Source organism: Colobus angolensis, unplaced genomic scaffold, assembly GCF_000951035.1.
Source record: "Colobus angolensis palliatus isolate OR3802 unplaced genomic scaffold, Cang.pa_1.0 Scaffold51, whole genome shotgun sequence".
Lineage (NCBI taxonomy): Eukaryota > Metazoa > Chordata > Mammalia > Primates > Cercopithecidae > Colobus > Colobus angolensis.
The window spans coordinates 10,574,968-10,588,553 of NW_012118599.1; the positions used below are offsets into that span (position 1 = coordinate 10,574,968).

Consider the following 13,586-nt stretch of genomic DNA (forward strand, 5'->3'; position numbering starts at 1 on the left):
TGTAAGCTCTCCCTTCTCTATATATTTGCTCAAGATTTTTCCTCAGCCTGGAATGTCCTTTCCACCCCCCAACTACCTCCCACCACCCTTTCTCTAAATGTCTGCTGCATTCCTTTCTACCTATTCTCCAATTCTGCCTGTTCCTGAATCATTGCCTGATTCTCTCTCCAGCTAAATCCCTTTCCCCTTTGAGTCCCGAGAGCTCTGCCTATTCTGGTCTTCTTCTGATGTCCACCTCCATTCTGGGTCGGGGTGTCCCTGCATAATCACAGGGCTCTCCTCTACCACCCACTCAGGATGAGTCCTTCTGTCCAACTCTGAATCATCTAAGAGGAATCAAGACAGTTTGCGCACAGCAGCTTCTCAATATATTATTTTAAAGAGAAATATGTGAGTTTATATGTAAGATTCAAAAGTTAAAATACTATCTCTGTTTTATAAATGTACCCTCATTTCTTTCCTGAGAGTTTATATGAAGAGTGCCCCTAAAGAATAAAATTACAGAGGAAAATGGTTTAATATCCATGGATATTATTCAGACCTGAATGATCACCAGCAGCCTTTCCCTTATCCACAGTCAAAATACGTCATTGATTTAGCTAACCATTATCAGGTTAAAAAAATCCCAAGTTAGTTTTGGATAATATGTAGTTTTCTCGATGAAAATACTACCGAGGTCATAAACCTGCTGAGCATATACTGGACTAGCTTTGCCATTGATGTGTTTTATATGCTACTGTTATTCACATTTGGTTCCTGATGGTAATGGTAGACTCTAGTCTATTACAATTCTGATATTTTATTGGTTATTTGTAGATAATTGTTGTTAAAAGAGAACAACAACAAAAAAGCACAGACAGCCAGTTAAACAATTCAGTTCACTAGACATTTACTGAATGCCTCTTATATGCTAGGTATGAGATAGGGGTGTGTGTTTATGTGTGCATGTCTCTGTATGTGTGTGATGGCATTCTTGATATTAAGAAGCTATAAGGTAGGGTCATAATTGATTATCATGGAGGATGAAACAGTATGCCGTAAAATATTATATATGGCAAAAGAAAGGAGAGAAAAGTACTGGTAAGCTTTAAGAGTTTGCAAATTAAGAGAATGCATAAATGTGTGTATGCACATTTAAACATGATTTGTAGAAACAGACAGACATACGTGCATATACTTAATCAAACTGTCCTGAAATATGACTTCTAAGAGTTCAGGGCTGTGGACCCCAGGGAAATCACATTGTCACTTAAATTAAAAACTACAGTTATCTGGAAAACAAGATTTGGAGCTTAAGTTTGGTACTCTGAGTTAGTCCCATGAATGGACTTTTTCTCCCTCTGGGCTACTAGAAGCCAACCTAAGTAGCTCTTCTCAGGGTGTAAATCCCTAGATCTTGTTACTTCAGAAAAAGTTCCAGTGTTCCTGTACTCTCTTTCCCAGTCTGATTGACTTAACTCAGTTGGTATGTCCTCCAAGTTCCTTCTTCTTTCAAGACTTACATGTCTTAGAATCTAAGACTAAGACTGAGTGTTGATTCCCCAGTCATTCAAGAAATTCCACTTAGTCTGTATTAGATACCCGGTACAATGTTGAGTTCTAGAGATATAATGTGAACAAGGTAGACAATCTGCATTTGCAGGTTGGGAAGAGAGGCAACTACACAATTATAGTACAGCAAGGGAAGGGCTATGATTGAGAAAGATAGCATCATTGGGGATTTATCTTGGAGTTAAACATCTACACTGTCCTCTCCATTGCCTGACTGAGCACAGGGGAATGCGGTGGGGAGAGTCACAGAGAGATTTGACAGAGACTAAACTAACACAGGCACTACAAAGGGACTATTGCTCAACTTTATTAGTTGGGTACCTACAATATAGCTATATGTTACAGACCATTGCTATTAAAAGGAAGTCCTAATACATCCATCTTTAGAATTTATATGTGTGCTTTTATGTCTGGAGACAATCTGTAGCCTTTTGAATGTGGGTGTCGATTACATTGTTTGGAATTTGGGATATATTTTCCTAGAGAAGCATCATGAATTATGACCAGATCCCCAGGCTAGCCCAAAAACCTGTTATATGCGTAATGGACTTGATGTAAAGTACAGGAGTGTTGATTTGAGAGATCTTAAAAGCTATGTTGTGGTGGAAAAATATTCAGAATTCCAGGTTGGAATACAAGCAAGATTATTTTCCCCTCTGTAGCCTTTAGAGTGAGAACAAGGTTTCCTGTTCCCCACCCACTTCCTTACAGAACAGTGTGAGGAAGAATTCCATTAGGTGCAGGTCGCTGAGTCCTAGGATAGGTGCTCTAGGGGAGGTAGGGGCTAGCAGGTGGTAAGAGGCAAGGGGGACCGTGTGAGTGTTTGTGTGTGTGTGTGTGCGTGTGCACACCTAGTTGACTGTTGAAGAAGGTTCATATACCCTATTTTAAGCACTTTACACGTGTTATCTAATTGAATCCCTATAACATACCCCCATGCAGTGGTACCATTATTATTCCCCTAAAATGGTGGTGTGTGTCAGGGCTCAGGCCTTAGACTTCTTCTCTCACTAGACTCACTCATCCAGTCCCATGGCTGTAAGTGTCATCTATTTTATTCCCCTCTCCCCTGAACTCTGAACTCATGGCACCAACTGCTCATTACTTAGAGGAATAATAGGACTCTTCATGACATGTCCTAAACTGGACTTCTGATTTCATCCCTCTGAACTTGCTCCTGCCATAGTCTACTCCATCTTAGCAAATGGCAGTTTTGTGCTTCTAGGTGTTCAGGCCAAAACCTTGGTATTACTCTTCAATCTTCTCCTACTTTATATCCGGTCCATCAGCAAATACCATGTGTACATTAAAAACACCCAGACTCAAGTTCCTACTGATTCTCACTGTTTCTACTGCCACCTCTTTGGTCTGTATCACCATCATCTATCTGCTACCTAGATTACTGTGATTGTTTCTTAGTAGGTTCCCTACTTCTGTCATTGTTCCATTGGTCTATTCTCCAGATAACAGCCAAATAAATTATTTTAAAACGTAAGTCAGTTCTTGAAATTCCTCTGTTCAGACTCTTCTAGTGGCTTCCCATCTCAGGGTAAAATCAAAAAGTCCTCTCCAAGGCCTGTAAGGCTCTGCATGTCCTGGCCACCTGCTTTCCCTCTGAACCCATTTTGTACAGTCTTTCTTTTTTACTAGCCTCACCTTCTTCCTTATTGATCAGAGACATATTCCTGACCACCCCTACATAAAGTATATAAAATAGCAAATGCTCTATACCACAGCCACACTACACAGGTTTTGATAGGTGGGTAGAAATACTCTGAAGGGTGTCTGTGCCTTCTGGTGGAGTGGTGAATGAGGTGAATGAGGAGAGGTGAATTCACCACAAGAAAAATGAACAAAGACTGAGCCGTGCACGGTGAAGGCAGACTTCATCCTCGACACATCTAAGCCACGGGCAAACCACGTTTATGTGATCAATTAAACTTGTTTTCTTGTTAAGACTCCTGCCCTTATTACATTTTTAGGTGTTTCATATTTAGTATTTGAGGTAATTGTACATTGTAAGTGAAAAAAACAATAGTTCTGTTGGGAGGAAGGAAAATAATAAAACCCATTTTAAGAAATATAAAAAATGAGAAAAGTAAATGAACTGGTAGAGAGAGGGTACACAGAAAACTGGTTTGACTTATTTAATGACCATTTTTGTATGTGTCACTGACATCTGAAAGGTGGAGCTATTAAGTAACTATATAAAGAGACAAAGAGCAATAGTTCCTCAAAAAGACAAGCAAGCCTAATATAATGTTTCTCATCTTAAATATCACCCCATTCCTGGTACTGAACTAGGTTTTATAAATCCAGTGGTGAACACTGATCTCTGACATCTTAATATGGCACTTCAATGTTGTTGGCTGTTTTTCCAGTTCTACATATGGGATGGTGCTAGGATTGGTTAGAAGAGCAGGAAGGTAAAGGGGGTCCTAGTTCTCTCCTCTAATGTAAAGAGCTTCCATTGGTCTTGCTGGAATTCCAGATGGGCCCCTCATAATGTTCTAGTTGTATTTGTCAGGAGTCTGTAGGCTGTACTATCGAAGCCATTGTCTTGACTATCATGGTGTCTATTATGATGGTTTCAGTTCATTAAAGTTGTTTTCGTTCATTTTGTGCTGCTATAACAAAATATCTGAGACTGGGCAATTTAAAAAGAAGAGAAATTAATTTTCTCACAGTTCTGAAGGCTGGGAAGTCTAAGATCAAGGTGTCAAAGATCAAGGAAGTCCAAGATTGAGGTTTGGTGGTCTGAAGAGGGTGGCTCTGTGCTTCCAAGATGGTGCCTTATTGCTGTATCCTCCACAAGGAAGGAATGCTGTGTCCCCACACGGTGAAAGGGCAAGCTAGCTGAATGCTACATGAAGCCTCTTTTGTAAGTACCTTAATCCCATTAATGAGGGGAGAAGCCCTTATGACCTAATTACTTCTTAAAGTCCCCACCTCTGAATACCATCGCATTGGCCATTAAGTTTCAATATCTAAATTTAGGAGGCGACACATCCATACCATAGCACAAGCATTCCACCAACTCTTTTGGACAAGTAGAAGGACGGTATACATCCTCTTCCCACTTCATTTCTAGAATGGTCTTTGTTGTAAAGCAGTGTGGAGGCCAGGACAGTTAAGTTACGAGTTCTTAAAAGGTGGATTATCAACTAAATCACCTAGCTGTTCCTACTTGTGTCCTCTACTGGCTCAATTTCTTCCCCCAAATGCTTTGTGGGTTTTCTCCAGAAACCTTACTACCAAGACTGGTTCCATCCTCCACGAGCCCTAGCCCCTGATCAGTTGCTGGAGTGGGTGAGGGATGTGGTGAACGGGTCCCAATTGCAGCAGGCCAGAAAGGACTTTATGAAGGTTTCAGTTTGTTCTTTTTTTTAGGTTAGAATCTGGGTCAGCTCTTTCTTGTAAACAACACATGGCACTAGAAGTGGGAGACTAATTATGGATCATCTTGAATTGTGACTTTCTGACAATAGCGAGAGAAACTGGAAGTTATTTCCACAACTACCCAGCCCTGTGTCAGTGTTTCAGTTGTGGCCCTTGGCTGAACAGGCCAAGGGCAGACAGCTCCATCTAGATGGGAGGTGGCAATGCAGAAGTCCAGTCAGCCCCGGGTTCTGTAGGAACCTGAGGGTATTACAATTGTAGACTTGAGAGAGAAAGAGAGGTATGATAGAAACCGTCTTCAGCAAATGGATATAGAAAGAAGGGAAGGGTTTTAAAAGTGACCTGAAGCAGCTGGGGGCAGTGGTTTACTTTCAGATCAAGAGCAAATTGTGCTAACAAGGAAAGTTAAGGAGGAGAGAATGAAAACATTCAGCCTTCCGGATTTAACACAGCTGGAGACAATGAGAATCTGTGAGAATCAGGAAGTCACTCAAGTTGAGAAAGTGCTGATTAAAGGTGAGCAAGGCTCTGGAACATCTACTAGTAGAGAGAGAGAGAGAGAGAGAAAGAAAGAGAGAGAGAAGAGCAGGGAGAGAGAAGAGAGGGGAGAGAGGGAGTCTGGGGGTATTACATTCCATTTGTCTCACCAGCACGGCAGATCAGGAGCCATGCTGGGAGCCAGCATTATAGGAAGAAGCAAGTATGCTCAACATATGGAAGGAGATGTAAAAATGTCAATAAATGGGTTTGCTTTGCCAAATGTTGTAAATAACAACACATGTGCAGATGGGAAGACAGAAAGGAGGAGCTGGGCAGCCCTCCCAGGATGGGGGCTGCTTTGCTGGCGTTGGAGCGGCTGCAGTGGTGTTGGGCCTCACTGTGAAGTACCCTGGAGACTCTGGTAAGCCCTGACAGCGTTTTTATCTAAGTTGGAAAATGGTGATTAAAGAAAAGAGAAGGGTAAGTAAGACTATAAGATTGAAGCAGAGAATTTGTATTAGGAAGCAAAGTACTTCAGGTCCCGTTTTAGTTGAAGATGACCTGATAAAACTGAAAGGTTTAGAACAATGGTCCATATTCTTATCCTAAACTCAAGTCAAACTCTGGGCCTAACACAAATATTGCCTTTCTTGGAAAGCAAAACAATTAAGGGAGAACAGATTAAGTAAAGATGCAATTGGCAGTTAGATTAACTTGTGTAAGCAATTATAGCAAATGCTAATATTTCATGAGTGATTATAGCTGCTGGGCCCTGGGCTAAATTCTTTACTAGGATTATCTCATTTGGACCTCTCAATAGTCCCAATTTATAGCTGTGGAAACTGAGGCCTAGTGAGCAGAACTAACTTGCATAAAATCATGAAGTAAAATTGTTGTAGAAAGAGGATTCAGACTCCAGGGCCAGCCACTACCGTCAGTCCATCTTCTCCTAATTGATAATCATGAATGCTGAGGAGCTGGGATTTCAGTCTGGGTCTGTCTGACTTCAGTGTTCTTCCATTTTTCACTGTGGAAGCACAATCTCTTCTGAAGAGCTGAAAAACAGAGTACCCACCAGAATTTTTGAGATTTTGGAGTAGGTGAGAGGGAGAAGAATGGTAAGATGTGTAACGTTTAATCCAAGGAACAACCCAATGAAGTAGGTACTACTGTGGTTCCCACATTGCATACAGTGCCCAGAGATGTTCAGCAACATGTCCAAGGTCACACAGCTAGAACGTGGCAGTGCCAAAGTTCAAGACCAACTTCAAAGTTCACACTTAACCAACTGTACTCCTTCTGTACATGTAAAAAGACCCATGACTCTAGGAAAGAGAGGAAGAGCTCCTGTGTCATATGAGACAGAAGGTTGCTCTGCTGAGAACTTAAGATGATTAACACTTATAATAGTTAACACTTAGTGAACACTCACGGTGCGTCCCAGTCATTGTTCTAAGTGCCTTACGTGCATTAGGTATTAAATCTTCAACACAGCCCTATAAAACGCATATACTCCTGTCATCTTTACAGATGAGGAAAAAACACAGAGATTAAGTGATTTGTCCAAGGTCACACAGCCAGTAAGGTGGACAGCTGAAAGTCAAATTCAGAGTTCTTTGAATTCCATTCAATTCAAGAAATGTCAGAAGTTACCTTCCAAGTGCAAGATCCTGTTTAGTAGCTACAAGAGTTATGCAGGTAGGTAAGATACAGCACCTGTGCTCAACATTGGGTGGAAGATAAGAATAAGTAAGTGTCCTGAGAGGTGCAAGCGCAGGACAATAGCAGTCAGAGACAGGGGAATCTTATCTAGTACAGGCTGGACTCAGAGCAGGGTATGAAGACAGTGACCCCAGACGTGACTTTGAAGATGAGTGGAATGTTGATGGGGGGAATGAGGGATAGCAGGAGAAAATCTTAAGGAAAGCTTGAGGAAATTGGTCAAAGCTACACAGCTATTTAATATTTATAAGTTTGTTACAGATAAAGCCCTTAGAAGAAAGTAAGCACTCAATGATTGTCGCTGCTTCTGCTGCTATTGTTATGGACTGAGCTGGAACTTGATGCTGAGACTTGTGATTTCTTTTCACCATTGATGAGGCAGTTGATAAGTCTAGATAGGAAGTCTGTCATCTTGTGGCTGTCTTGGTTTGCTGGGCTGAAGCGCTTTTTTATTTAATTGGATAGGTCCTGGGGAGTTACGGAAGATTTTTAATGTGGAAATAACATGAATATTTAGCTGTATTGTGGGAAAAATAGCATACTGTCTGCTGGGTACTGAGATAGAGATTTTTCTTCCCCCTACCTTTCCTCCTTGTGTTGAAAAGACTTACTTTCAAGCTCTTCATTACCTGCTAATGTTGTGGAGGGGAGTGTGACCTGCCTCCTTGGACTTCTAGTGAGTTCTGTCCAGCTCTCCACTCCCCAGGCAGCCTTCTAGTCCATCTTTTCTGAATAACTCAACCCTTCTTGACTGGATTTTTCTCAAAGCTGCAGTATCTGTCACTCCCTGCTTTCTTTCCTTTTCGCTCTATTTCTCTCCAGCACTCCATGCCCCATCTGAAGGCCAAAGGTGAAAGATGACAGGAGACATCTTACTTTGGCTACTATAGCAATATTCTTGTGCTTTGCTGCCCACTTTTGAAGTGTTGCCCTCCTGTGAAAAGTTATTTTGCATAACATTGCTTTGCTCTTCCAGAGGCTTTGGGCTTTCTTTAAGCTTCTTCTAAGCAATCATGAGAGGATGGTCTTCTGTCTCCAGGTGGGGCGTCTGAACACATCTTCCCCAGTGGTGCTCTACTATATACAGAGCCACTCGTTCCCTGTTCACTTTTTTGTTTCTAAGAAAAATGCAGTCAGAGATGATGAATCTTCAATTATATTACATAAGCCCTGGTGTGAGCCATCGATTTACAAATGACTCAGCTGTACATTTTCAAAATTTAAAGTGCTATTGAAATTAACCTATAAAATTTCTAGGCTACTCCCCATTTATGAAGGCTGTGTTTGTTATCTTCACTTGATCCCAGAGATCCTCTCTCCAACCTTTTCCCTCTGCACTGCACCCTGTGGCCCAGAGCCTGACCTATGTATTCCACCTCCATGGCCCCCTTGCCCTCTGATTTCCAGGTGGGTTTGACCAATGGGAGGTACCAGCAGGAGATCAGAGAAAGAGAGCAAGTTGGGGATATTTATTTCTCTGGCACTCTCTTTGTGGTGCTACTGTGGATTGACCACATCCCGCAGTGGAAGATGCGTCAGGGGGGCATCTCCACACAGCCCTCTGTTCTCTCCAGAATATCTTCAGGTTCTGGAAACCCCTCCCCTCCTCTCACCTCTTCAAGTCTGGGGAGAGTGCTAGACCAGGGTTTTGTACTATCTGTCGTGGTTTTCCTATACCCTGCCCATGCCTGTAAATAGTCCCTTCGTTGTACTCTTTTCAAATTATCCAATTTGAACATGCTGTCTGTTTCCTGCTGAGACCTTGACTAATACAATGTCCAAAACTCTTTTGCTTTGTGTGAGTGCTCCAATATTGCTTGTTTTGTTTAACAAATCTATAATTCACTGTAACTCATTCTTTGTAGTCACAGGTTTTTCTGTCTTGAAGAACAACTTTCTCACCCTCATACCTCATAAAAGATGCTGTTTCCTCTGACCCTGTTCTTTTGCAGGAAACCTGTTTGAAATACCTTTTCTTAATGATGTTATTAGGTTTGTGGGAATGGAATACAAATGCCCTATTTGCTTGTCCCATCTAACCTTGGGTAAATTTGAGGGTCTTCCTCCCCTTTTTATTATGTTCATTGAAAGAATATGCAAGAGCTGCAAATTTTGTGAGACCATGGGCATTAAAATCCTACAGGTGTACACATCTGGTGCAAAAGGAGGATGCTGGAAACAACTTGCTTTTTTTTTTTTAACACTTCATAAAAATTCATAAGCTGCTGCTTCCACAGGGAATTGAATTAATTGAATTATTGCCCATTGGGAGCTTAAGGTGGAACAGTGGCTCCAGAAGGTGTCCTGAAGAGAACCATAAATGAGGAATGTGGATGATTTCCTTTGAAAACTGTGAGTTGGAAACTGCATGTTCCTGATTCTTTCAAGACTGATCCCAAATGATATCAAGAATAGCATGAGGTTCACATAGCTCAGCAGGTGTGAAATTCTGCAGCTGAATTAAATAGGTTCCATTATATTTCAGAAAGAGTTCTAATGGGTTTCTATGAAGCACAGCCTAAGAATATCATGTCTCTCCTTTGTATCTCAGGATGGCTGGCTTGGTTTATTGTTACTAATATTATACTTCAATCTCCCTGTAAAATGGACAAAAACGAGCAAAAGGCCTGTCTAATCCCTAGGAGGATCTAGATATTAAAACACCAAAAGGGGAAGTCAAAAAGATCCCACTTACAAGGCCAGACCAAAAATGAATGCTGAGGATATAATTTAATTGTAAATTTAATATTCTTATTATTCATATAAATATTTTCTTCTAATGAGCTCATTTTGTCCTGGATATTATTGAGGAGTCATTTGGTTTTAGAGATGAAGGGATTTTAAACACTGCAAAACTTTAAGTTTCTATTCTTTAAAAATCTGAACTGGGCTCATTTAAGCTTACATTCAGTTGAAAAATAGCTATAGATATTTCTTTTCTATTACTTATTAATGCAACATTGTATTCCCAGTTTTTGTTATTAATATTTAAGCTGACATTGTTATCTTTAAGTTCTTGCAAACTAACAAATCTCCCATCATTCATTTACTTGTTTTTCAATCAAAACTGAATTTGAAGTCAGAATGAATCATTCGTTAATCATTTCCATGTATTCTATTTCCTTATTTATCCTCCTTAGCTGGCCATGACATGGAATCAAGGCATATTTTTTTATTTGTTGCCCTTATTGCAAAAGTTTTGTATTTCTGTCCTTAATTTCAGAAGCAGTTGAGGTGAATCTTTAACATTCTTTTTGTCTAAGAAAAACCAAATTTAAACTTAAGTTGCTTTTTGTATGTCTTGCTTATTTTTATCCTTTTATGGATCATTTTCTATTGAAAAATTCTTGCTTTTTAGTTTGAGTCACCTGGAAGAGAAAAAATATAGACAGGTTATTTATGAGCATCCAAATTTAACATTTAAACTCTAGAGAAAGCTTTTGTTAAAGGCTATATGTTCGCCTTTCTTGAGCATGTTTAATCCCAGAGATAAAAAGATGTCTCTTCTCTTATGTATTTTTTTCCAATCATGGTAAGATAAAAATCTCAAATTGAGGAAAATCCTTAAAGGAAATGTCAGGCAATCATCACCCTGTTCCTTGGATTCCCTGTTTGACATTCTGCTAAATGAATGGCACCTGCTCAATGAAACGTACTCACTGAATATCACCACTACAAGGAATTCACTAAGACATAAGGCAGGACATACTGTTCTAACCCAAATTGTTAAAAGATCCGTGGCTCCTTGTATAAAATTAAACTCTTTCTCCCTGGTTTGACTTCGGTTTTTGTATACAAAAATTGTATTTGCTGTTTTAGAATTTGAAGGCAACTGGGCTTTAACTCAAACCTTATTTTCTATGCTTCTTATGCTTTTTCTTACCATGCACCTGTCTCTTAGATAACATAACTTGACTGAATAGTTTCCTTTGAAGGACTTTCAGTGTTTCTGTAGTGGGCAGTACCCAGAATTGGCCATGATCTCTCCAGATTGCCGAGACTCTAGATGAGATTATCACCACCCAACCCCTTCTGGTCACACATCACAATACTGACTGATTTTACTTGATGGGAAAGCTAGTATAAGCATCTCCATGAATGTTTATCATTTTTCTGTGGCTCCCAAGTTGTTCTCATGGACTTACTTGTGGTTAACTTCCCTCTCATTTTATATTTGAAGGCTTTCTAGATCAGAATTCCTATGGGCAAATGCATGGCTCTGCACTCTCATGAGTTACACCCAATTCCTAGAAAAGTATATTTTTTTAGAATTCTGCAATTAAGACATCTGAATCTCATGCATGTTGGTAACTTTGTGACAATAATGATATCCAGCAGAACCAGATGTCTTCTAAAGGTCTCTTCCCCTGGGTTTAATCATACGTATAAACATTTGTCAGGAAAGAAATTAGACAGTTTTGGAAAGATTAATTCCTTGTGTAGAAAGCCAGTAATGTCTCTAACATCCAAATTTATCGGGCGAAAGGAAATTTTTTCACTTATTCATACAACAAACATTTATTAAATGGCTACTTCTGTGTAACAGATGTTGAACAGATATCTTCATGTTTTAGGTGGCTAGTCTTTAAGGTAGGAAACATATTGTCTTTATTTTAGGTATTTTAATATTTAATTAATAAGTGCTATCAGGTTATTTGAAAATCTTGGATGAAAATTATTTCCACGTTTGCGAAATAATGATATGGTCACAAACCCTCTTTTCTCCAGGCTTCCTTCTTCGTTAAAATGAGTCAAATGCCATTGTCTATGTTTTCATTGCCATTAACTTTCTAACATTTAAATAAACTGTCATCTTGTTGTTGGTGATGTTTTCTCGGGGGGGAAAGGTTGGTTGTTTTTTGTTTTAATTAATTTATTTTGCCTTACAAATATCTCTTCCTCCTAATGGGGTCTTCATCCAAACTCATACCAAATATTCAAGCTGCACTGGTGCTTGTTTCTCATTGTAATGATATGAACTTTACCCTCATGGACATACACTGGAGGTTTGAAACTCATTTACACACTTAACAGTAGAAAATGATGGCCGCTTCTGAAGTGCGAACTTCCAAGCCAAGAGCATTGGCTTGCTCTTGATAAGCCTAACAGTAGTAATAAATAGCTTTCATTCACATGTTATTGGTGGAGGGGGGGCCTTCAAAAGACTTTCATGTAGATCTGTAAGGTAGACAAGGCCATGTTCCTTCTCCATTCTGCTGTCAAGAAAGTCACAGCTGGCCGGGCATGGTGGCTCATGCCTGTAATCTCAACACTTTGGGAGGCCGAGACAGGCTGATCACCTGAGGTCGGGAGTTCAAGATCAGGCTGATCAACATGGAGAAACCCCTTCTCTGCTAAAAAGACATTAGCTGGGCATGGTGGCGCATGCCTGTAATCCCAGCTACTCAGGAAGTTGAGAATGGAGAATCACTTGAACCCGGGAGGGGGAGGTTGCAGTGAGCCGAGATCGCGCCATTGCCCTCCAGTCTGGGCAACAAGAGTGAAACTCTGTCTCAAAGAAAATAAAAAATAAAAAGAAAGCCACAACCCAGAAGGCCTCCTATTTACCGCTTGAGATGGGCGTGAAGGTATTCCCTTGGGGCTCCTTCCAGTATTTCATAAAGATGTCTCTTCTCTTTAAATAAGTTTTGAGATTCTCCCATGAGAAGATTTACATTTTAATAGTGGATAGTGGTTTTTCTTTTCCACATGGGTATGGTGATGGAAACTTACGCTTTCCAAATGTTAAACAACAGAAGAGTGATTAAATTATGACAGATTCATACACTGGGATACAATGTGGCTATTAAAATTACTGTTTTGAGGAATATATAATCACACAGGGAACTGCTCTTGATTATATCAGTGTTGCAGGAAAGGAGTGGTACACTAAACAGCAGGATCCCCATTTTGTTTAAAAATTTTACATGTGAAAAAAAAACACTGGAATGAATTATACCAAAATGTTAGCAGGAGTTTTCTCTGGATAGTAGGATTCTGGTTTACTTTTATTTTCTTCTTTATAGCTTTTTGAATTTTCCAGTTTTTCCTCAGTTGACTCATATAATTAAAAAACATAAATGTTATTTCTGCTATTCTCCACAGATTATTAAATTTTAGCTGGAGGAATCCTTTGAGTCTGGCTCTTTTTGAGTGATTCTTGCCATCTTTCATTTGTAAAATTACATTTTAGAATCAAACCTTAAATTGAAATGAGAGGATTGTTTTCATTATTAGTGTAGACATTTGAAATAGTATATCATTAGTGTAGACATTTTAAGTTGGCCATTATAACCCACTTGCTGGTCTGTTATTTCCAAAAAGTGACTCTTTTTTATATAATTCATTAATTCAGCCAAGCATTATTTTGAGGGCTTTCTATATTTGCCTGTAGATACATGAATGGAGACAACCCAGCCTCTGCTTTCAGGAAA

General features: G+C 39.7%; 1 protein-coding gene across 2 annotated transcripts in view; it reads left to right on the forward strand.

Moving 5' to 3' along the window:
* Positions 1-13,586, forward strand: part of RCAN2 (regulator of calcineurin 2) — a 254,779-nt gene that overhangs the window by 18,140 nt on the left and 223,053 nt on the right. The window contains exon 1 of one of the 2 annotated variants that reach the window (XM_011960293.1): positions 5,609-5,851. The exons of the other annotated variant lie outside the window; for it this stretch is intronic. Coding sequence (XP_011815683.1) covers positions 5,737-5,851 — 115 coding nt within the window. The 5' untranslated portion in view covers positions 5,609-5,736. Of the gene's footprint in view, positions 1-5,608; positions 5,852-13,586 lie in introns of those variants that run through there. 2 annotated transcript variants of the gene reach the window in all.